Source organism: Ochotona curzoniae, unplaced genomic scaffold (genome assembly GCF_017591425.1).
Source record: "Ochotona curzoniae isolate NIBS_2020 unplaced genomic scaffold, NIBS_Ocur_1.0 contig_3520, whole genome shotgun sequence".
Taxonomy (NCBI): Eukaryota; Metazoa; Chordata; class Mammalia; order Lagomorpha; family Ochotonidae; genus Ochotona; species Ochotona curzoniae.
The window spans coordinates 33,105,689-33,129,733 of record NW_024465894.1 but is presented as its reverse complement, the minus strand read 5'-3'; the positions used below and the strand labels follow the sequence as shown (position 1 = coordinate 33,129,733).

General features: G+C 59.9%; 1 protein-coding gene across 3 annotated transcripts in view; it reads left to right on the top strand.

The window, feature by feature from the left end:
• Positions 1-24,045, top strand: part of PYGB (glycogen phosphorylase B) — a 41,150-nt gene extending 17,105 nt beyond the window's left edge. For 2 of the 3 annotated variants that reach the window (XM_040981033.1, XM_040981031.1), the window contains 18 exons: positions 119-197; positions 4,462-4,565; positions 6,082-6,213; positions 6,531-6,642; positions 6,990-7,072; positions 8,091-8,234; positions 8,778-8,870; positions 9,758-9,904; positions 11,233-11,396; positions 11,969-12,083; positions 13,154-13,255; positions 13,365-13,512; positions 15,746-15,804; positions 18,910-19,051; positions 20,033-20,240; positions 21,202-21,336; positions 22,400-22,466; positions 22,833-24,045. In XM_040981033.1, coding sequence (XP_040836967.1) covers positions 119-197; positions 4,462-4,565; positions 6,082-6,213; positions 6,531-6,642; positions 6,990-7,072; positions 8,091-8,234; positions 8,778-8,870; positions 9,758-9,904; positions 11,233-11,396; positions 11,969-12,083; positions 13,154-13,255; positions 13,365-13,512; positions 15,746-15,804; positions 18,910-19,051; positions 20,033-20,240; positions 21,202-21,336; positions 22,400-22,466; positions 22,833-22,985 — 2,187 coding nt within the window. In that variant the 3' untranslated portion in view covers positions 22,986-24,045. The remainder of the gene's footprint in view (positions 1-118; positions 198-4,461; positions 4,566-6,081; positions 6,214-6,530; positions 6,643-6,989; positions 7,073-8,090; positions 8,235-8,777; positions 8,871-9,757; positions 9,905-11,232; positions 11,397-11,968; positions 12,084-13,153; positions 13,256-13,364; positions 13,513-15,745; positions 15,805-18,909; positions 19,052-20,032; positions 20,241-21,201; positions 21,337-22,399; positions 22,467-22,832) is intronic. The other variant, XM_040981032.1, reaches the window with a different exon arrangement.

Below are 24,045 nucleotides of genomic sequence, written 5' to 3'. Positions count from 1 at the left end.
GATTTTTCAAGTTTATATTAAAATAGACTCTGCTTCGGAGGATTTAAATTTTTTCACCTTCTTGTTTGAGAAATATTATTAAGTAATATTCCCATGTTACTTTTGTTTCTGTTTGCAGTTGGGGTTGGACTTGGAAGAGCTAGAGGAAATAGAAGAGGATGCTGGCCTTGGGAACGGAGGACTGGGGCGGCTGGCAGGTAACTGTGCCTGTCTGGGATGGACCTGGGGCGGCTGGCAGGTAACTGTGCCTGTCCTGGGGATGGGGACCTGGTGGCTGCCAGGTAACGGTGCGTATCCTGGGATGGACCTGGGGCGGCTGGCAGGTAACTGTGCCTGTCTGGGGATGGGGACCTGGTGGCTTCCAGGTAACTGTGCCTGTCTGGGATGGACCTGGGGCGGCTGGCAGGTAACTGTGCCTGTCCTGGGGATGGACCTGGGGCGGCTGGCAGGTAACTGTGCCTGTCCTGGGGATGGACCTGGGGCGGCTGGCAGGTAACTGTGCCTGTCCTGGGGATGGGGACCTGGGGCGGCTGGCAGGTAACTGTGCTTGTCCTGGGGATGTACCTGGGGTGGCTGGCAGATCCCTGTGCCTGTCCTGGGGATGGACCTGGGGCGGCTGGCAGGTAACTGTGCCTGCCTGGGATGGACCTGGGGTAGCTGGCAGGTAACTGTGCCTGTCTGGGGATGGACCTGGGGCAGCTGGCAGGTCTCTGTGCCAGTCCTGGGGATGGGGACCTGGTGGCTGCCAGGTAACTGTGCGCATCCTGGGATAGACCTGGGGTGACTGGCAGGTAACTGTGCCTGCCTGGGGATGGGGACCTGGGGTGGCTGGCAGGTCCCTGTGCCTGTCTGGGGATGGACCTGGGGTGGCTGGCAGGTCACTGTGCCTGTCTGGGATGGACCTGGGGCAGCTGGCAGGTAACTGTGCCTGCCTGGGATGGACCTGGGGTAGCTGGCAGGTAACTGTGCGCATCTGGGATGGACCTGGGGCAGCTGGCAGGTCTCTGTGCCTGCCTGGGGATGGGGACCTGGTGGCTGCCAGGTACCTGTGCGCATCCTGGGATGGACCTGGGGCGGCTGGCAGGTAACTGTGCCTGTCTGGGGATGGGGACCTGGGGCGGCTGGCAGGTAACTGTGCCTGTCCTGGGGATGGACCTGGGGTGGCTGGCAGGTTCCTGTGCCTGTCTGGGGATGGGGACCTGGGGCGCCTGGCAGGTAACTGTGCCTGCCTGGGATGGACCTGGGGTGGCTGGCACGTCTCTGTGCCTGTCTGGGGATGGGGAAGGAAACCCTCTCAGTTACCTGTGCCCCTCGCCCTCCCATTGTCAGTGTGTGCTCTGTGTGCCTCTCTCACATGCAAGCTCAGGTCACTTCCCCACTCCCACCCCACCTTAGCAGACCAAGGCTGGGCTGGTGAGGCCCCTGCCAGGGCCAGGCACAGAGGGTCCGTCTGTCCCTGCCTCCAGGTTCGTTAGGACGTTGGGTCAGTCACACCAGCACTGCTGTCTGCTCAGTGGAGGCAGAACCTCCTGCTTGCCTTTTTTCTTTTTAGACAGTAGAACTTTTTTTTTAAGATTTATTTTTAATTTGAAAAATAGAATTACAGAGAGGATAGCCAGAGAGAGGTCCTTCATCTGCTGGTTTGCTCCCCAAATGACCACAATAGCTGGAGCTGAACCAGTCTGATGCCAGGAGCCAGGAGCTTCCTCTAGGTTTCCCACATGGGTGCAGGATCCTAAGAACTGAGCCATCCTACTGCTTTCCTAGGCCTGTCATAAGCACAGAGATTGGAAGTGGAGCAGCTGGGACTTGAACCATGCCCATATGGGGTGTCGGTGCTACAGGTAGATTAGCCTGTTGAGCCACTGCCAGGCACTAGAATTGGTATTATTTCTTTTAAAATTTATTTTGAAAGTCAAGATTACAGGCAGAAAGAGGTTGATCTTCCACATGCAGTTTCACTTCCCAAATGGCCACAGTGGCCAGGTTGCGGCCAGGAGCCTGGGACTGCATCTGGGTCTCCCATGTGGGTGGCAGGGGTCCAAGTACCTGGGCCATCTTCTGCATTAGCAGGGAGCCGGGATGGAAGTAAAGATGTGGGGATTTGAACCACTGCTCCTATGAAATGCCAGCCTGGTGGGTGACAGCCTAAGTGCCATCCGTAGCATCCGTCCCAGAACCCTAGGGAAGCTCTCTTGTCTTCCTTTCGGCAGCCCCAGGGGGACTAACCAGTCAGCCCCGACCCTGTCCTTGAGGCTGGCCCCATGCCTGGCCCTTGGTGTTGAGGTGTCCCCAGGCGCTCTGAGGGCTTGGCGCTGCCCATTCTCTGGCCAGGTCTGGGCGGGGCCGCTGCCCTCTCCTCTCGGAGCCGTGCCTGTGGCCTGGTGTGAGCGGCCACGGCAGTGCCGCACCGCCAGGGCTGCTCAGGGCTGCGTGAGGAGGGTCTCCCTCCGCCTTCCCGCAGCGGAGGGCCTGACGCACAGGCTTTGGTCTGCTCGTGCCCCTAGTGTCCCTGGCTGGTGAGCAGGATGGCACAGAACCTGGTGCCTTCCTCCTGCCTCCTCCCTGGGAGCTTTGTTGTAGGGCCACCTACTGTGTCATCTTTTTTTTTTTTTTTTTGACAATCTTTACATAATTAATTAGGGCACAAAGGTTCAAGGGCTATAGGAAACTGAGTAAGACTATTATTTCCACATTCTCTTCTTTTTCTGTATCTGGGGTAAATGTGGAGATAAAGGGAAAATCCCCGCCCAACCTCCCACCCATCCCAGGTCCCCGACGTTGGGCATGCTCCGAGGGTCTTGTTCAAGTGGTTTTGATAGTTCAGCAGTTCTGAACTGCTGCCAGTCTCGCCATTCCAAGCACGGTGAGGTCGCTGCAGAATCCACTGGCTGACATAGTCCACCTTAGAGTCTCTGCCCAGTTTTTCACTGCCAACACATGGCTGGGGTAGTTGATTGATTTGTTCTGTCCTTTGTCTTTTCATGGTTAGGATTCTTTTTTTTTTTTTTTTAAAGATTTATTTATTTATTGGAAAGTCAGATATACAGAGAGGAGGAGAGACAGAGAGGAAGATCTTCCATCTGATGATTCACTCCCCAAGTGAGCGCAATGGCCAGTGCTATGCTGATCCAAAGCCAAGGATGCAGGAACCTCTTCCGGGTCTCCCATGCGGGTGCAGGGGCCCAAAGCTTCGGGCCGTTGTCAACTGTTTTCCCAGGCCACAAGCAGGGAGCTGGATGGGAAATGGAGCTGCTGGGATTAGAACCGGCACCTATATGGGATCCCAGTGTGTTCAAGGCGAGGACTTTAACCACTAGGCCACGCCGCTGGGCCCCATGGTTAGGATTCTGAGTCCTGCAGTTCGATTGGGGGGGGGGTCCCTAAAGAAACTGTCTGAGGTGATCTCAGACCAGGTTCTTGTGTGTACTGGCAAGTACAGGGCCCGGTACAGACAATCGCCCCGATCAGCTGGTGGTTGCAATTGCTGGGTCGGTTCCGTTTCCAGCCCTGTCTTCCACTGGAACCAATGAGTGTTGCAGTCCAGCCTGATTCTGCCCAGTAAACACTCAGGCCTCACATAAACCAGTGGGAGCTGCAGCCTAGTCAGAGTGACCCACAATAACCCCACCAGGCCCACTTCCTGGTTCCCGAGCTTGCCAGTATGTGCAGCAGACTAGTCTAGTCTGTCCCACATCCCCTTCAGCTCTCCTACATGTCAATGGGCATTGAAGCCTAGTTCAACCTAACCAGCTCCACTATCCAGCCCTCACGGAAACTGTTGGGTGCCTCACTGTTTAGGCACCCCTGCCCTGTCCTGGTTTTCATGCCTTCCAGTGGGAGTGGCAACCCAAGAGGGAGGAGGCCACTTTTTCCCTTCCAGGCCACTCCCACTCCCTGATTATGCACTCTCCAGGTGGTTCTGCAGTTTAACTTGACAGAATTAGCCTCCAGTGCCAGCTTCTGCCAGCTGATGCTGTGGCAAAGCCCAACCAACCCTCACCCACTCTAATTTATGCTTGTACCAGCACCTACCGATCTTTATTCAGATCATGTTTTGTTTGTCTTTGTCTAGGGTTTGATCCGAACAAAGGGCCAAGGGGGTGACATGTGGCCCCAGCCACCTTCCAGGGACCCTGGTGGCACTCCATGCAGCTTGAGAGTTTACAAGTTCTGGGCTGGGAAGCGCACACCACTAGCCCCCTTTCTGTGCCTGCGTCCGCAGTGTGTGTGGGGTGGGAGGACTTTCTGATGTGTAACCACTGACTCAAACCTCGTAGGCTTTAGGTAGAACGTGTGGGGGTGGCAACCCCGACTGAGTTGGCAGCGCAAGGTCCCGTGGGCCTTGGACATCAGCGAAGCCAGGCCTTGGCTCCTTGGGTCCTTGTCAGCTCCCTGCCCAGGCCTCATGGACCTTGGGCAGCAGAGTAGCCAAGCTATGGCTCTGTGCTTGGTTTTCAGCCTGCTTCCTGGACTCGATGGCCACCTTGGGCCTGGCAGCCTATGGCTATGGGATCCGGTACGAATTTGGGATTTTCAACCAGAAAATTGTCAACGGCTGGCAGGTGAGATCTGGTTTCTGGTTTCGAGCTCTTACTCATAGAAAGAAACCAACAGGACACTCACAGGTCTAATGTTTATACTTCAGGCTCCTCTGAGGAGGAGCTGAGCAGTCAGGGCACCCTGCAGCTTCGAGCTGCCCCAGCTGTGCTGGCCCTGGTGCAGTCAGGGCACCCTGCAGCTCCGAGCTGCCCCAGCTGTGCTGGCCCTGGTGCAGTCAGGGCACCCTGAAGCTCTGAGCTCCCCAAGCTGTGCTGGCCCCCTCCAGCAGGTCCCTTCAGCCTGAGCTCCCCAAACTGTGCTGGCCCTGTGTAGCAGGTTCCTGCGTGGGCTCCTCGCACACAGCTTCTCTCTGGTGACAGGAGGGCTGTGGGGATGAGACAGAAGCCCAGCTGAGCTTCACAGGAGTGCCGCAGGGTAACGTAGGCTGTGTCCAAGCAGAAGGTGCTTGACTTTTGCGAGTCAGAGAAGCAGGTGTCCCAGGCTTTGTCCCCACTTTCCACATTCTCCTTTGCTCCCTGACACATGGGGTGACTGGTTGCCAGGCACAGGAAGGCCAGGCATGCTAGGCCCACGCACCTGTTTGAAACATAGCCCAGGTGGAGAAACCATACCTGCTGTCCTGTGAGTTTGATTGCCTTGCATGTTGGCATTCTGCTGTGCCAGAGTACTTGATTCCGTCGCATGCAAGCAGAGCAGATTTCCCTGGACAGCGATGAGCACCAAGGCTCCTGCCCCGCATGCTCTGCAGCTGCCGGCTGCTTTGATTGTGAAGTGATTCCCGCATATCTGCTCATCTTTAAGGCCCCTAGTGCGGGCTTGGGAACAGCAGCTGCTTCGAGGCAGGCCTGGTGGCAAAGCCACCTGCAGTGTATCCTGGGCCCTCCAAGGCTGCAGCATGTTCCAGGATCCTGCTTGGCTGAGCTCAGAGTGCGGTGCCCAGCACCATGCTGTCCCCCTGAACCCTGCCTCCCTGGGGACCTGTGCTCACCTGGCCCACGGCTGCCACCTCTCAGCTCCATTCTGCGAGGGTTTCCTAGGCGTGGAGCCTGTGTGTGGTCTTGGGGCCTGAGGTGGGTGTTATTTTTATTGGAAAGTCAGATATACAGAGAGGAGGAGAGACAGAGAGGAAGATCTTCCGTCCGATGATTCACTCCCCAAGTGACCGCAACAGCCGATGCTATGCCGATCCAAAGCCAGGATCCAGAAACTTTCTTCCGGGTATCCCACACGGTGCAGGGTCCCAAGGCTTTGGGCCGTCCTTGACTGCTTTCCCAGGCCACAAGCAGGGAGCTGGATGGGAAGTGGAGCTGCTGGGATTAGAACCGGCGCCCATATGGGATCCCGGGGCGTTCAAGGTGAGGACTTTAGCCGCTAGGCCACGCTGCCGGGCCCATGGTTTTTCTTGAATTTCACGAGAGGTAGTCTTTCGGGGCGTCCAGAACCTTCGCCCACGGTCCCTCAGGCTCAGCAGGGCCGCCCGGCACCCTTGAAGCCGCAGCTCCCACTGGCCCCCTCCAGGTGGAGGAGGCGGACGACTGGCTGCGCTATGGCAACCCCTGGGAGAAGGCGCGGCCCGAGTACATGCTGCCTGTGCACTTCTACGGCCGCGTGGAGCACAGCCCCGAGGGCGTCAAGTGGCTGGACACGCAGGTACGGCCCACGGGCGCGTGGGGTGGCCTTGTGGCTTCCTTGAAGCCTCCAGAGGTAGCAGCTGCGGGGGGGGCGCCTCACTGTTCTCCTACACCCGGATTCCTGTACTCTCCCTGGGTGTGCTGCCTCGTGCTGGGAGAAGGGCGGGCTCTGGGGAGCCGCATGTGGATTGTAGCTCTCAGTGGAGCTGCTCAGCCGTCAGAGCCCTGGACACAGGCTCATGTCCCCAGTCCTGCCCTCCTCCCCATCCTCCCCAGGGGTCCCGGAGGAAGGCTGGGGTCTCTGTTGACTCAGCCTGGGGTACATCTGCCCTGCAGGTGGTGCTGGCCATGCCCTACGACACGCCAGTGCCCGGCTACAAGAACAACACGGTCAACACCATGAGGCTGTGGTCTGCCAAGGCGCCCAACGACTTCAAGTTGAAAGACTGTACGTTGCTCAGGCCCATGGTGTCCCGTCTGGCTGGCAGCTCCCCAGGGCTCACCCAGTTTGCACTCTGTAGCATTCTTGGTCCCTGTGGAGTGGGGGGCTGGTACACCTTCAGGGCTCAGGCCACATTTGCTCTGCATTTAACCCTAAGAACAGTGTGTTGTTGGAGTTTTCCCAGGACGGGCAGGGGTGAGTGGGGCTGGCCCCTGGCTCTGAGCCCTGCTGTCCAGGCTGTGTCTCCTGGGCCTAGGCAGAGGAACAGCAGCCAAGCTGAGGAAGGGGTTGGGGGCTTGAGCCTAAGGGGCCTAGGCCTGTCTGAACCCAGCAGCTTGCCTCTCTCATCCTAGTCAATGTGGGGGACTACATCGAGGCAGTCCTGGACAGGAACTTGGCCGAGAACATCTCCAGGGTCCTGTATCCCAATGATAACGTGAGTAGCTGATGTTGAGTAGCGCTTTATTAAGGCCATATGCCTCACGCAAGTACACGAGTGAGCCAGAGGGCCTGGGGTGCTATGGCAGTGCCTGTGGCTGGCCTCGCCGAAGCTGCCAAGGGAGGCCACATTAAGGGTGCCCCTTGCTTGTGTTTGTGCACAGCTGTGGCCCTGGGGCAGGAAGTAGTGGGGAGGCAGGGGTGTGGCTGTCCTTGGAGGAGCCTGGAGAATCCACAGACCACCTCTCTGGCCCTCTCCTGGAATGTCCCCCATGCCTGACTCTGAAGCATGTGTGGGGGTGGCTCTGGTCTGTGTCCCCTGTGCCTGCATCCTGGGGCCTGTGGGGGTGGCTCTGGTCTGTGTCCCCCATGCGTGCACCTGCCCTGGGGGGCTCGGTCTGTGTCTGTGCTGACCTGGGGCCTGTGGGGGTGGCTCTGGTCTGTGTCCCCCATGCCTGCACCCTGGGGCCCGTGGGGGTGGCTCTGGTCTGTGTCCCCCGTGCCTGTACCCTGGGGCCTGTGTGGGTGGCTCTGGTCTGTGTCCCCCGTGCCTGCACCCAGGGGCCTGTGCGGGTGGCTCTGGTCTGTGTCCCCCATGCGTGCACCCTGGGGCACGTGGGGGTGGCTCTGGTCTGTGTCCGCCATGCCTGCACCCTGGGGCCTTTGTGGGGGTGGCTCTAGTGCCCTTCCTTGTGTGTTCCTCTCCTTTTCACTGTTGGAACTGGACACTGTGTCCTGTCTGCAGGTGTTCCAGGAGAGGGAACCTGGGCCTAGCCAGTGGTTCCTGTGCGTAGCAGCTCTGTGTGCCCCAGTCCATCCTGGCCCCTGGCAGGCTGTATGCATTAGGTCCCTGTGTGTCCCAGCCTATTCTGGCCCCGGGCAGGCTGTATGCAATAGGTCCCTGTGTGTCCCAGCCCATCCTGGCCCACGTTAGGTCCCTGTGTGTCCCAGCCCATCCTGGCCCCGGGCAGGCTGTATGCGTTAGGTCCCTGTGTGCAGCAGCTCTGTTCTTGCAGTTCTTCGAGGGGAAGGAGCTCCGGCTGAAGCAGGAGTACTTTGTGGTAGCTGCCACCCTCCAGGACATCATTCGCCGCTTCAAGTCGTCCAAATTTGGCTGCCGGGACCCAGTGAGGACCTCTTTTGAGACATTCCCAGACAAGGTGAGTGATGGGCGAAGGGGAGAGCCAAGTGCATGCTGGGAGAGTGGGGTGGGAGTTCTTGGATTCTTGGAGCTCTCCCTCATATCTAGGAAGGGGCTGGACTGGACGGCCTCTCAGTGTTCCCTCGTCTCCGACACTTGCACACCTGGGCACCCCATCCTGTCCTGGGGCACCCTGAGCAATGTTGGGATCCAGGCAGGAAGGTCATTGGAAAGGCTCCTGGGGTGAAGGCTTCATGTGCGTGGCAGGCCGAGCTCAGCGGTCTAGACAAGGCTGTCATAGTGGGGAAAGATCCTGGGTCTGGGAGGGGGCCGTCGGCCTGGAGGGGAGACCACCAGTCCCGCAGCTCCCCCCATGTACTCTGCAGACGCTGCGCACCTGTCCCAGAGAACACCTTGGCCCCGAGCTGGCAGCACCTGCCTGGCTCCCTCCCCAGGGCTCCTCTGAATTCTCCAGGCCCTCAGGGGTGGGGCTGCTCCTGTCGGCCCCATGGGCACCCACCGGGGTCAAGGAGACTGAAGGGTGGCCCTGTGTGACCTGCAGGTGGCCATCCAGCTGAACGACACCCACCCAGCGCTGTCCATTCCTGAGCTCATGCGGATCCTGGTGGATGTGGAGAAGGTGGATTGGGACAAGGTGAGCGTGAGGAGGTGACGGTGGTCTCCATGCACCAGGTTGTGGGATCAGGTTGCCCCCCTAGAACCTGGACGTGATGATGGCATCTGGACCTCCAGCCTGTCCCTGCCATGATTCCGAATGGCTGAGCTAATCCTGGGGAGTAGGGGCCTCCCCTGCCCTGGGCATTAAGCCCCGAGATGGAGGGGTTGTGGGTAGGGATGAGCCTGGGGGACAGTCGTGCTGCGGGGCATGAGGCAGCCAAGGTCAGGGCACATGTGGGGCTAGGGCAATGATGCCCTTTTTGGCTTCTCAGATCTCTTTTCCCATCATGAATTGGTAAGCTAACAGAGTATCTGGTTTTCATAGTTACAGACCTGTTCCATGCCTTGACCATTTGGGCCCTGTGTTGTTTGGACTGCTGAGTTTTCTTGCTCTTGTTTTAGCTCTCCTGACAGGCAGAACCCTCTGAGCAGTATGTGCCCTATGCCCTGTGGGAGCCCCGCGCCCGGCACCCTGCTTGGTCTTCGGTTGTGCAAGCCAGCCAAGGGGCTGCTTCCTATCCTGGCCAGCAGAGGGCAGCACCACATAGAAAGATGTGGAAATGAATAGAAAACTGCTCAGCAGTATGTTAGTTTTCCAAAGAAAGGTTTATTTATTTATTTAATGTTAGTTTTCCAATGAAAGGCTTTTAGACAAAAATCATTCAGAGTGACTCTCGCTCGGCACCATTCCTTATCTGGGCACACAGGCGGACAGGGTGCGGGACTCGGAGGGCAACGCCCTGACCGCAGGCTGGAGGGCAGTTGTTGGCCTGTGGTCACAGCTGCTCACCTTGCCTGGGCCTCTGGCATAGAGCTGCTTGTTGCCACACAAGACAAACACGCAGGTATGCTGTGATGCCCTAGGCCTGGGAAATCACCAAGAAGACCTGCGCGTACACCAACCACACCGTGCTGCCTGAGGCCCTGGAGCGCTGGCCTGTGTCCATGTTTGAGAAGCTGCTGCCCCGGCACCTGGACATCATCTACGCCATCAACCAGAGGCACCTGGACGTGAGCCTGTCCCCCGGCCGGTGTGGGGCGGGCTAGAGGGCTGCTCTGCCCCCTGGGGTCTGTGGCTGCCCCTTTGCCCCGGAGTCAGCTCTGCTCTGTGTTGGGGAGTTGAGGTCTTTTCAAAACGCTGCCATGGCCGAGCAGGCTGGAGAAGGGAGACCAGTGCCCTGGGCCCCGGTGTCGGCAGTGCAGGGCGTGTCAGGCCAGGCTGGAGACCAGTGCCCTGGGCCCCGGTGTCGGCAGTGCAGGGCACGTCAGGCCAGGCTGGAGAAGGGAGACCAGTGCCCTGGGCCCCGGTGTCGGCAGTGCAGGATGCGTCAGGCCAGGCTGGGGAAGGGAGACCAGTGCCCTGGGCCCCGGTGTCGGCAGTGCAGGGCGCGTCAGGCCAGGCTGGAAAAGGGAGACCAGTGCCCTGGGCCCCGGTGTCGGCAGTGCAGGGCGCGTCAGGCCAGGCTGGGGAAGGGAGACCAGTGCCCTGGGCCCCGGTGTCGGCAGTGCAGGGCGCGTCAGGCCAGGCTGGAAAAGGGAGACCAGTGCCCTGGGCCCCGGTGTCGGCAGTGCAGGATGCGTCAGGCCAGGCACTTGGTATGCTCTTCCTGCTCCCTGCAGCGGACAGAAATGCACGAACAGGGCCGTGGGTTCAGGGGTGACAGTTCGGTAGTCTTGTGTTCAGAGTGGTGGTGAGAGGTCCGTCACTTCCTTATCTGCACATTCTGGGGTGCTTGCTTCCGGAGCTGGGTATCCGAGCAGTGTTCGCGTTCATGGATTCGTCCAACCTCTGGTCAAAAGCATCTTTGAGAACTGCATGTGTTTCACACATGGGCAGACTTGTTTTGGCGTTAGCATTTTTAGCGCCTGCATTGTATGATTATTCATGATCTGCAGGTACTGTGTCTAAGCCTCCTGCTCCGGGCTGTGTGTAATTACCATGTCATGTGAGACACTGGACCCCCCTTAGGGTGGTCGGTACAGGGTCCTGGAGGCGGCTGCAGTTGCTCTCATCCTGTGGTGGTGAGGTATGGTTGAGTGCTGCCAGTGTTACCAGGGTGGGTCCAAGCTCCTTGCGGCTGGAGCAGCACCCCCTAGGCTGCTGGCATTCCCATCTTTCTTGGAGCAGCCCAGTAGGTCCCATGGCCAGGCTGAAGCATGTGGAGGGTGGTGAAGGTTCTAGACTTAGGTTCCTGCCGCGTGTGCTGGTTTGGGGTGCTGGGAGCAGGTATGGACACCACAGCCCCTGGACTTCCTTGGAGGGGGTGTGGTGGGCCGTGTCCTGGCCCCTGGGCACTGCTGGACCCCTGGGAGCCCACGGTGCGGTGTTTTGACCCCAGCATGTGGCTGCCCTGTTCCCCGGGGACGTGGACCGCTTGCGGAGGATGTCCGTGATCGAGGAGGGGGACTGCAAACGCATCAACATGGCCCACCTCTGCGTGATCGGCTCGCACGCCGTCAACGGCGTGGCCAGGATCCACTCGGACATCGTGAAGCACACAGTGTGAGTGGGGATGCGGGGGGAGACACGTGTAGCTCCTTGCTGAGACCTGCTGTCCTTGAGGGCACGACAGAGCTGCCTCAGCAGCCACCGTGTGCCCGGGCAGCCCTGCTGGCTCCGTGGGCTCACGCTGAAGCGCTGTGTTGCCCACCAGGGGCAGCTGGCAGCCAGGGGCCAGGTGCGATCCAGGAATTCTGTCCCCGCCCCCTCCTCACTGCCACATGCTAGCCAGGCTGGGAGGGCCCAGGCCACGTGGGTCAATGGGGAAGCACATGAGCTGGGGACAGGAGACAGCCCAGTTGCTTGAGCTCTGCAGCCCTGGCCCTGGCTCCACTCCCGCGTGGACGTCTCTCGGGAACAGGAAGGTCTGTCTTGTGAGGGTCGGAGCCAGCGCCAGATCCCACTGCCACACACAAATGTTCCTGTGGACTGGCGCTGCAGGCAGGCAGTCCCCCACCTCTGTGCCCTACTGAGAAGGGAGGAACACACCACACGCGTCCCTTGGTTTTCCTGGGGCCCCTTGGCTGCCCGGGTTCACCCTGGCATCTCACCGGTTCCCCACCTTCTATTTGCAGCTTTAAGGACTTCTACGAGCTGGAGCCAGAGAAGTTCCAGAACAAGACGAACGGCATCACGCCCCGGCGGTGGCTGTTGCTATGCAACCCTGGGCTGGCAGAGGTCATTGTGGAGGTGAGCACTGGGTCTGCCGTGTCTGAGCCCCCGGAAGCCCCAGGAAGCCCCAGGAAGCCCCAGGAAGCCCCAGGAAGCCGGAGGTGCACAGGTGGCTAGACCGGTGGGAATCTGGCGTTGATCGGGCTATAGTGGTCTCTGGGCCCAACGGCACAGCAAGGCATTGTGAGTCCATGGGTGCTTCCAGAAGGTTCAGAGCCCCCAGGCTCCAGGAAGGCTGGGCAGTAGCCCCAGGCCTGCTGCTGAAGGTAGCTACAGGGAGGCTGGCCTCCTCCTCCCAGCCACTGTCGGGGAAGGGGGGTCTGGAAGCTCTGTGGTCGGGGAGCTCCTCCCTGCAGAAGCTCTACTCCACGGAGGGCTCAGGAGGTCGCTGAGAACTGCGCTATGCCCCATTGACCGCTGAGTCCTGTGGGCCAGTGCAGCCCCACAGGGGTCGGGCCGAGGCTGGCCACCGAGTCCCGTGGGCCAGTGCAACCCCACGGGGGATGGGCGGAGGCCGGCCACCGAGTCCCGTGGGCCAGTGCAACCCCACAGGGAACAGGTGGAGGCCGGCCACCAAGTCCCGTGGGCCAGTGCAACCCCACAGGGGACAGGTGGAGGCCGGCCACCGAGTCCCGTGGGCCAGTGCAACCCCACAGGGGACAGGTGGAGGCTGGCCACCAAGTCCCGTGGGCCAGTGCAGCCCCACAGGAGACGGGCCGAGGCCGGCCACCGAGTCCTGTGGGCCAGTGCAACCCCACAGGGGACAGGTGGAGGCTGGCCACCAAGTCCCGTGGGCCAGTGCAGCCCCACAGGGGACGGGCCGAGGCCGGCCACCGAGTCCCGTGGGCCAGTGCAACCCCACAGGGGACAGGTGGAGGCCGGCCACCAAGTCCCGTGGGCCAGTGCAGCCCCACGGGGGACGGGCCGAGGCCGGCCACCGAGTCCCGTGGGCCAGTGCAACCCCACAGGGGACAGGTGGAGGCTGGCCACCAAGTCCCGTGGGCCAGTGCAGCCCCACAGGGGACGGGCCGAGGCCGGCCACTGGGGCAGGAGGGCCAGTGAACCTGAGCCATATCTGCCTTCTGCAGCGAATCGGAGAGGCCTTCCTGACGGACCTGAGCCAGCTGAAGAAGCTGCTGCCCTTGGTCAGTGATGAGGCCTTCATCAGGGACGTGGCCAAGGTCAAGCAGGTATGGGGCGTGTTCCCTCCTGGCCTGGGGGTGGTGGGAAGTGCTCCCAGCAAGGCAGCAGGTGCTCTGGACCCCAGAGCCCACGGGGGCCTTCCGCTGCCTGTCACAGGAGAACAAGCTCAAGTTCTCCGCGCTGCTGGAGAAGGAGTACAAGGTGAAGATCAACCCCTCCTCCATGTTTGACGTGCACGTCAAGAGGATCCATGAGTACAAGAGGCAGCTGCTCAACTGCCTGCACATCATCACGCTCTACAACCGTGAGTGCGCCTGCGCGGGCGGGCGCGGGGTGCAGCCTGGACACCCTGTGCCAGCATGCGTGCACCCGCATATGCCAGCTGAGCATGTGGGGACCTGGCTGAAGGCTGGCCACCGGGAGTCTGGTGATTGGCACAGGAGCAAGTGGGCAGGCGCCTTGAGCGGTGGCAGCCATGTGCCTGCAGCACAGGCCTCCAACATCTGGCCAGGGGCAGGGTGCCGACAGGCTCCCCAGCTGGGTCTCCCGTTGAGTTGAGTTTTTATTTGGAATGCGTCGTTACCACTCTGAGACTGCTTCTTGGGGTAGACTGTGTCACTGGAAGTACTTATAAAAACCAGGCTAGCGCCTGTGGCATTGAAAGGTGGCCTCAACGAGTTATTTTAGGGCAGTGGATCAGAAGAAACGTGCCTCAGCCTCTTCCGCCAGAGGGGAGCAGGAGCACCTGCTAGGGTTGCAAAGCAGACACTAAAGCCCTCAGAACAGCTCGGGTCTGAAGCCAGGTCACACAGCGAGGAGTCTGGAGACCTGGGGGTCGCCCATGTAGCCTTTTCCAGACACGAAGCCCCCAGCAGGAACTTGGCTACCGTGGCCACTAAGTGAGCCCTGGCTGGTGCAGGGACCTGTCCTACGGTGTCTGCAGGAGGCATGGGGGAAGCCACTCATTCAGGGGTCTGCTGCCCCTAGAGGCGTTGTGTGCATTCCTGGGGGCACCCCTGTACACTGCCCGAGCAAGCCTGGCCTCTGTGGGTGCTCCCATGGTCCTCGTGGAGAGTCTGCCTTCATGCCCTGCTCTGCCCTCCATGACTCCTTAGACACTGCTGTAGCGCCCTGCCTTCCAGGCGCTGCCCCTGCTGCCTGCCCCACCATCCTCCAGCATTGGCTGTGGGTGCCACATCCCCTGAGTGCAGCTTCTTTAGGGTGGGCTACAGTGGCCACCGTGAGGGCAGTGTGGCCCAAATTGCCAGCCCTGGCTCCCCTGTCCCGCTCAAGTGCCCACACTCCATGCCCTGGGCAGACAGGCTGCCGCCGTCTCCTGGCCGCTGGCTCCCACTGCTGTTCTCGCGTCTGCTGTGCTGGTCGCTTTCTTGGCAGTCAGGCACTCTTGGTCCCTTGGCCGCGTGACTGCAGGGAAGTTGTCTGAGATGTACAGAGAATGTTGCCTTGGCTCTCTCCTGGGTGCTCATGAGGCGCGGGGAGCATTCTTGGCCCATTCCTGTGGCCGATTCCTGCCCTACTGTGTGGTGCTGCCTTTTTCCTTCTGGCTGTGCCCACTGGCTGGGTCCTCTTGGCCGTGCCCACTGCCCTGGATCCTCCCAGGCCCCGAGGTCTGTGTTGGGCCTGCCAGGTGCCCGCTCAGTGGCAGTTCCTGGAGGCGTTCTGGCCTCATGCTCTGTTGGGATAAGCTGGGTCCCCTCCTGCCTTCCAGGGGCCTCTGCATGCACCTAGCTCCCCTGTTCTTATGCTGGACCCATTGCCTGTTTCCCTGGCACATGGGTTTTCTCCACGGCTGCTTCTGCCACCCCTCCCACCCGCATTTTGCGGCCCCCGCCCCCAGGGTGGACGCTGCAGCCACGATGTTGAGGCGCTCTGCTGTCAGAACTGACTTGGAACCACAGCTGCTTTCTGTCGCTGGAACCAGCTGTCTGAGGCTGTGTGCTTTGTAAGGAAATGGCATGTTGGGCTCCCAATTGGCTGGAGGGTCCTGAACGGCACAGGACTATTGGCCTGACTGTGGCAGAGCATGGTGGGGTAAAGGCCCTGGCCATTCACGGAGGACACACGCATGTAGGCGGCCTCACCTTACACCTCCTGGGAGCATGCCTGCTAGTGAGACCCCTGGCTCCGAGGGTAGCCCCCCAGTAACCCTGGAGCTGAGTCCTGCCCTTGATGCCAGCAGAGCAGGTGCTGCATTTGGCCTGCAGGAAGCTACATGCACACCCAGCCTGTGCCTGTCCCCTTCAGGAACCTAGAATTCTGGTGTCCAGATGCAGGTAACTCCTGCTGGCCCTTTCTGGAAACCCAAGTGCTGTGTGCACAGGCATGGAGGAGACCAGGGGACAACCTCTGTAAGGGAGCCGTGGCTGTGACTGTACCGCATGGGCCAAAACACAGCGCAGTCCCCCTGTCTGGCAGTGACTAAGCCTGCAGAGCCATTGGTCCCTGGCACCAGGCAGGATGGCCCTGACTATAACTAACTAAGGGTCTTACTTGTGTCTCTTCTGTTTGCCCCACAGGAATAAAGAAAGACCCCGCCAGAGCCATTGTGCCCAGAACTGTAATGATCGGGGGCAAGGTGAGCTCACTGCTTTTTCACTAATTTTTTTAACATTTGTCCCAAGATACACAATTACCCCCACATGTGCTGGGCAGCCAGGGCTCAGGAGCCACCTGCACAGCCCACTGGAAGCCACAGCAGCCAGCATGCACACAGTGCTGGCCATGGCCTGCCCTAAGGGGGTAGGGATGCTGGTGGGGTCAGTGGAATAGGAGGGGACGGGATGACAATCTGCCTGGCCAGCTTATGGGAGTGGGGTCCTCAGCACTGAGAGTCAGCCCCTAGAGCATGGCTGCAGGCTGCCCGTGGTGTACCCGGGGGTCCCCAGCACTGAGAGCCAGCCCCCAGGGCAGAGCTGCAGGCTTCCCGTGGTCCCCAGCACTGAGAGCCAGTGCCCCGGCGTGGCTGCAGGCAGCCGTGGTGCCCCTGTGGTCCTCATCACTGAGAGCTAGCCCCTAGAGCATGGCTGCAGGCTGCCCGTGGTGCACCCGGGGTCCCCAGCACTGAGAGCCAGCCCCTAGAGGCTGCTGTAGTGCCCCTGGGGCCAGGGCCACCTTCTGGCAGTAGATGATTCTTTAGCCACACGGCAGCTTCCCTTTAACACTTGGTTTCTTTTCCTTTTATTCATGGTGGGCCCTACTTCCACGTTGTTCCTGGGTCCAGGTCACATCATCATGCCTGGTTATATCCTGTCTTCATTACGTTGGGGTTCCTACGGGTGGGTATAGCTTCTTTATGGGGTCACACGGGAACAGCTGCCCACAGCCAGTCCTCAGACTCCAGCTGGGCACATGGCCAGGCTGTGTGTTCATGGCCTGGGTGTCAGTGTTCCTGGGTGTCAGGCCTGGCCTTGGCCTGGCCTGCAGGGCTGTCCTCTCCGACTTGGGCACCTGCAAAGGAGGGCTCGTTGCCGCTCAGCTCTGCAGACATTCAGCTCATCCTGTCTGCCCAGCCACCTGCCCCCTCCTGTTACTGCTGAAGCTGGGCAGGACCCCATGTGCTTCATTGCCAGGTTTCAGGGTTCCTGCTGGAGGTAGGGGCTTTAGAAGACAAGGGCAGTGGCCCAGAGTAGTAGCCTAGTTACTAAAGTAAGGGCTTTGCATGTGCGGGGATCCCATATGGGCACCGGTTCATATCCTGGTGGCTCCGCTTCCCATCCAGCTCTTGCCTGTAGCCTGGGAAAACAGTGGGACGGCCCAAGGCCTTGGGACCCTGCACCTGCGTGGGAGACCTGGGAAAGGCTCCTGGCTTCGGATCAGCTCAGTCTCTGCTATTGTGGCCACTTGGGGAGTGAACCAGTGGATGTAGGATCTTTCCATCTCTCCTTCTTTTTGTATAACTGCTTTTTCAATTAAAAAAAAAATCTTAAAGAAAAAAAAAGATTAGGGCAGAAACAAGACTAGGGCAGGCCCTGCCCAGGTAGGCAGGACGTGGCAGGGCAGGCCTTGCCCAGGTGGGGGGGCGCGGACATCCGAGGGCAGGTCCTGCCTGGTAGGAGGGACATGCCAGGGCAGGCTCCTCCCAGGTAGGGGGGCACGGCCTGTGTTAGAGGGCCTGCCTTCAGCTCCTGCCTCCACCTGAGGCTGACAAGACAGTGGTGGCACACGTAGCTGAGTTCCTGTCATCAGCCAGCTGGGGGCCTAGGCTTAGTTCCTGGCTCCTGGCTTCAGTTCCATCCTCTTGGGGGCGTTTCGGGAGAGGACCTGCAAGCTGAAGCTTTCTGTCTGCCTATCTCTCTGTGTTTCTGCCTTTTTTTTTTTTTTAAGTAAAACTCTGACTAAACCTATGTTTTGAAAGGAAACATGTGAAATGTTAGAATTTCAAGCCTGGTTGAGAAGTGGACAGACTGTGCCATCCCCTGAGGCTGTGGGACCATCCCTGGTGATGGCCCTTCCTGTCCCATCCTCGGTCCCCAACTCCCAGGAAAGGAGCCACAGCGCATGCATGGCTCCTGAGACCTGGTCGCCAAATGTGCCCTCAAGCCAGGTGTCCAACTGTCCTGCCTGTGTTTACAAGATTTTTCCCATGTTGTTTTAGTCTTTGTCTATTTTGTCTGAGAAATAAGCAGAGAGCCTCTGCCTGCTGGAGCTGTACCAGGCTGCAGCCAGGGCCTGGGACGTGGGGGCGGTGACCCCAAGCAGCTGAGCCGTCACCCTGCTGCCTCCCACAGTGTCCTGGACTTGCACCAGACACTTTTTCTATTTTTTAAGATTTTTAATTAATTTTGTTTGTTTTTTGAAGATTTATTTATTATTTTTATTGGAAAGGCAGATATACAGAGAGGAAGAGAGACAGACAGGAAGATCTTCCGTCCGATGATTCACACCCCAAGTGACTGCAACGGCCAGTGCTGTGCCGATCCAAAGCCAGGATCCAGGAACTTCTTTCTGCAGACACTTTTTCTAAAGCTCTATTTATTTTTATTAGAAAATTTTACAAAAAGAAGGAGAGACAGAAAGAAAGATCTTCCACCTGTTAGTTCTTTCACCAAGTGGCCACAGTGGCCAGAACTGAGCCAGTCATAAGCCAGGAGCCAGGTGCCTCTTCCAAGTTTCCCACGTGGGTGCAGGAGCCCACGGCTTTGGGCCATCCTCAACTGCTTTCCCAGGCCACAGGCAGGGAACCGGATGGGAAGTGGAGCAGCCAGAACATGAACCGGCGCCCATATGGGGTCCTGGTGCGTGCAGACACTCTGAATACGGAGTGCAGAGGTCTGTGGCAGTGTCGTCATTCCCCCGAGACACCTGCACCTGAAACCTGCTTCAGCACCAGTCCAGCGAGATGGGCTGCTGGGTCTCCGTTGTCACGACCATGCTGTGCCCTGCCTGTCTCCTTGGCTAGAAGTTCACTCTTTTCCAAGTGCTTCCTCCGGGGTGGTTGGGTTCTGTTTCCGGCTTAGCCCATGATTCCAGCAGTCTACGTCTCTTGCTATTTCCACAAAACTGGCTGGAGGCCTAAAACCCAAAGCCAGATAGGCCGGCTGTGTGAGGGAGGCGGGATGGTAAGGACCATGCAGCAGAAGCCAAGACCTCGGAGCCCACGCTGCACCCCGGCTGCCCCTCTTACAGTCCCCGGCGACCACCAAGGCCACCGGGAAAGTCCTCACACCCCCTCTGCTTCCAGGCAGCTCCTGGTTACCACATGGCCAAGATGATCATCAAGTTAGTCACGTCCATTGGGGATGTCGTCAATCACGACCCAATTGTGGGCGACCGGCTCAAGGTCATCTTCCTGGAAAACTACCGGGTATCCTTGGCCGAGAAAGGTAGCTCCAGCCGTCTGCATGAATGGGGCTAGGGATGGGCACTGGAGCCACTCGGCGTCTCCATGTCCTGAATGCCAGCCCACGTGGGGGCACTGATTGCAGAGTGTGAGGCCCCCACAGCTCCTCAGTGTCCCTGGTGGACTCGCTCTGCAGCCCAGTACCCGTGCTACCATGCCAGTGCGAGCCTGCCATGGCCTGCCTGCTCCCTCTCTGCAATCAGATGCCATGCCTGCCCCTTCTTGCTGGTCGGACACACGCCTGGGAGAGTGCCGTGCCTGCCCCTCCTGCTGGCTTCTCCCCCCCCCACCCACCCACAGTTGCTAGGTGCACTCTTTGCTTGTTTCCCAGAGGCCTAAGACACTGGCCAGGAGTGTGGGGGTTGCTGCCGGCCCTCTCCTGCTTCTGCAGCCCCTTCCTCCGGTTGCCAGTGTGGGAGTCCTGTCCGCTCCAGCCACATGGGGCCTTGCCCTGCCCACTCCTGAGCAGGGCCTGAGCTCAGGATCGGCTGCGAGCAGGTTGTCAAGCTTGACTGGTCCAGAGAGACAGGTGCAGGGAGCTCACGCTTGGGCAGGGTCCCAGCGGAAGGACCTGGCTGGCCACATACGGTCCCTTATGGTCTGACCACAAGGGTCGCCCAGGCTTGTCCCATCTCCAGGTTGCTCCTGGAAGGACCCAAATCTCTTCTAGCTCCTTTGCCACCTGAGAGGGAGGGCTTTCCTCGGGAATTCCTTGGCCCCTCTGCCCCGTGTGCTCCAAAGAAAGGACATAAAGCCGGTGGCCGTGTCCCGAGCTGGAGTGGGTGGCTGCCTGTTCTCTTGTTGGCCCTGGTCCTGCGGGGGGTTGTGGGGAGCACTGGCTTGTCCTCAGGGTGGTGGATCCTGCCCTGGGGAACTTGCCCCGCAGGCAAGGTGCGCCCTCCAGGAGGGAGGATGGAGTGGGTGTGCAGGGCATGCCTGGTGAGTGACGCCTCCTGCCCTGCAGTGATCCCGGCTGCAGACCTATCTCAGCAGATCTCCACTGCGGGCACCGAGGCCTCGGGCACGGGCAACATGAAGTTTATGCTCAATGGGGCACTCACCATCGGCACCATGGATGGTGCCAACGTGGAGATGGCCGAGGAAGCCGGCATAGAGAATCTCTTCATCTTTGGCCTGCGGGTGGAGGACGTGGAGGCCCTGGACCAGAAGGGGTAAGGGCCCCTGTGTCCTGTGGTGCTGGGGTGGGGTGGTGACCAGGCCCCTAGGGAGCGCAGAGCAGCTGGGTCCCAGGGAGAAGCTCCAGTGCTCCCATGCTCATCCACGGCCCAGTCTGCAGGGCTCAGACCTGGGGCTCCCACGGCACTGAAGGCTGCTGCCCTGAGGCTTCCCTGCTGGGGAAGCCACTGCCAGGCAGGCTGGGGCCTTGGCTCAGAGCAGCTTCTGTGGCCGGAGGTCTGCTTGCTGACTGTTGGGGAGCAGTTTACTGGTCTGATTTCACATTTGGAGACCCAGTAGAGAGGACAGGAGCCCCAGAGAGCTCCGATCTCGCCCGGCCCCAGTGTCCCCTGCTGTTGGCATCTTGTCAGAACTGGCCAACCAGTGCGGCCCCACTAGGTGTCATTCCCACTCTCCACCAGCACCCGGGGCTGCAGCCCGTGTGGTTTGGTTTCATCCAGATGAGTGCTGTCTCCGCTTGTCTTCACAACCTTGATGTTGGCAAGCAGTCTTGATACTGGCCTGATTGGGAGGGAGAATTAATGACACCAGACAGCGTTGCCCGACCACTCACAGCCACGGGGAGTTGGCATCAGCTAAAAGCCCTGTTGTCACCTAGGGAGACTGACCATGCCCACCAGCCAGCGCCATCAGTCGCCCTCCTCGGGCCTGGAGCCTGTGTCTGCCTCCTAAGCAGCGGGCCGCAGCAGGCGCCTTCCCAGTCTGCTGTCTGCCTCACCTTCAGGGTGCAGCCAGGGCTGTCGCGGCTCAGCCTCCGGGCAGCCTCAGGTAGATGCCCGGTCCAGCAGTGGACAGCCTTCCCACCTGCAGGTGTACCACATTCCCTTCACGTGCACAAGCAGGTGGACCTGACTGCTGACAGCACCCCCTAAGGGCATGATGGTGTTCTGCAGCCCTCTGCTGCCCGCCCTGTGCTGAGTGGCCCTCTCTCTGCAGCTACGTGGCCAGAGAGTACTACGAGCGCCTTCCTGAGCTGAGGCAGGCCATCGACCAGATCCGCAGCGGCTTCTTCTCCCCCAAGGATCCAGACTGCTTCAAGGACGTGGTGGACATGTTGATGTACCATGACAGGTGGGCTGGGAGCACCAGTGTCGCCTCCTCCTCTGCCTTTGGGGATGGCCACAGAGCCAGGTCTTGGCAGTGGTCCCCAGTGCCACCTGTGGGAACTCCTGGGACGAGGCTGGGGAAGGTATCTGGGAGCCTGGCAAGGGGAGGGACCTCTGGGCAGGCTGTAGATCCCAGGGGCAGTTGTGACTGCAAGGGGCCAGCAGCAAATATGCAAGGAACTGAACTGGATGGCCAGGAAGCCTGGGGGATGGCAATGGCTCGACACATTCAGTGTGCTACCACAGCACAAGCAGGACCCCACGGAAATGCCTCCGTGCTCCCTGCCTCTCCTGCCCGGTGTGGACACTGTCTGGCCCCCGCTGCAGAGCCCCGTGCCAGGGTACTGGCACCCCTCCTCCAGAGCGCAGCCCCTTCAGTCACTGGCTTCCGTCAGGCCAAGTCAATGAGCACAGGCAGTTTACCTGCTGACAAGGGAAGGACGATCTTTAAAAAAAGACTTGGAAAGGAAATTCACAGAAGCTGAGACACAGAGAAAGTCCCTCTATATGGTTCACTCCGCAAATGGCCAAAACTGCCGGAGCTGAGCCAGTCTGAAGCCAGGAGCCTCTGAGAGGTCTCCCTTGTGTGTGTAGGGCTCCAAGGACTTGTACCATCCTGTGCTGCCTTCCCAGGCCATAAGCAGGGATCTGGATCAGAAGTGAAGCAGCCAGGACAGGAACCGGCGTCCAATCGGGATGGCATTGCTTGCGAGTGAAGGACTAGCCTGTTGAGACACAGCAACAGTGCCAAGGGGATTCTGTAAACATGGATGTTACAGTGTTTCTGTTTGGGAGTACCAGGGACAGTAGGTGATGCTGTCCTCCTCCGAACAAGTGGCATTGGCCAACCTGTGAACGCTGCTGGCCCTGGCAGGTTAGGTGGGGGCCCCATGCATGCAGTTTCTTTAAAAGCATGTTGGGTGAGAGCCAGCTGTTACCCAATATAGGGACCCCACAGTGCGGGTGCTGTTCGCAGAAACCCCATGGCCACCTGCCGTCCTTGCCCAGCCTCCTGTGCCCTTTCTTAGGTTCAAAGTGTTTGCAGACTACGAAGCATACCTGCAGTGCCAGGCCCAGGTGGACCAGCTGTACCAGGTAGGCTCGCAGTGCCCATCTCCCATGGCAGGGGGCGGGTCTGACTTCTGCCTGGCTGGTCCTGTCTGCCCACGGGAAGCTGTCTTGTCAAGATCAGTCCTACTGGCTGAGGACAGGAACTGGTCAACCCCAAGGGATTTCTGATCTCAACCCTTCTGGGAGATGCTGATGCTGCCAGCTGCTACAGGGTAGCCTAAGCCCCGGGCAGGAAGCACCTGTGGCTGATGGCCAGCTGGTAGTGCCCCTGTTGGGTGTCTGTGCGCTGGGTGGACACTGGGCCCTTGAGGGGCTCTCACTTCCAGGCTTTCTCCTCTTCCACCTGGAGCCCGAAGCCCCATGCACTCAGCCACACCTTTCTCCCCACAGAACCCCAAGGAGTGGACCAGGAAGGTCATCAGGAACATTGCGTGCTCGGGCAAGTTCTCCAGTGACCGGACCATCACCGAGTACGCGCGGGAGATCTGGGGTGTGGAGCCGTCTGACCTGCAGATCCCGCCACCCGACATCCCCCGGGACTAGTGCCCCACGCGGCTGGACCAGCTCCTCTGGTGGGGTTCCCGGCCCTTGGCCAGCAGCTGCCGGTCCCTTCTACACAGTACCGTGTTTCTGGGAGGGGCCACGGGCTTGGGAGGATGATTTTGAAGAGCAAGGCGAGGAGAGGAGCCGGGGGCATTTGCCCTGTATCCTGCCAAGCAGAGTTCACAGCACAGACAGGCGCACATGTGGCCCCCACGGCTTCAGACCCTGGCCCCGTGGAAGGTCCTGGCAGGGCAGGTGCCTCCTGGGCACCGCTCCTTCCCCTCAACCTCGCACACCTTCTGCTAGAAGCCTGGGTCTGGGCAGGTGGCTGCGCCGACACCTGAGCTGCCAGCCACACAGGCCAGGCCGCCTAGCCTTTGTAGCCATCCATCCATCCTTAGCAGGCACCTAGAACATAGGCTGGCCGGGAGGTGCGGTGCTGGGCAGGGTTCCAGTACCCAGCATCTTAGTGGCCATGTTTAGGTCAAGGCTGAGTGCTGCAGGATGAACCTGGGTAGCTGCTTGCAAAACGAAATGGAAGTAGTTCCAAGCCGCAGACACTGCCTGACTGGTTTCTGGCCTGGCAGGAGGGGGCAGACCACTGCTGCCCCCAACGCTCCCCTCCACCGCCTGTTCCGGTGTTCTTCCTGTCAGCGTCCCTTCTGTGGGCCCCAGTGACCAGCGGGGACAAGTTCTCTAGGATGGTGGTGGGCCTGTCGCCATGTCCTGAGGCTGACACTGCCCCTGTGTTGTCCAAGGGACAGGGCCAGGAGCAGGCTAGGCGGGCTCACAAAACCTGGGTGAGGCATCTGGCAGAGGCTCCCGCCACCTCGCACGCTGGCCTGGGGGCCCCAGGGCCTTCCAGCTGTGCCAGCCACCAGGGCCACTGGGTTCTTGCAGAGGGCACATGCTGGGCACACGCACGCGTCCCTGCATCCGCTGCCATGTAATGGCTCCATGTGTGGGGTCACACTCCTGATGCTGACTGTGGCTGCCCCCCTTCTCTGCCCTCACCGCTCTTCCCCTGTGAGAAACACAATAAACGTTCTCCCCGTGGTTT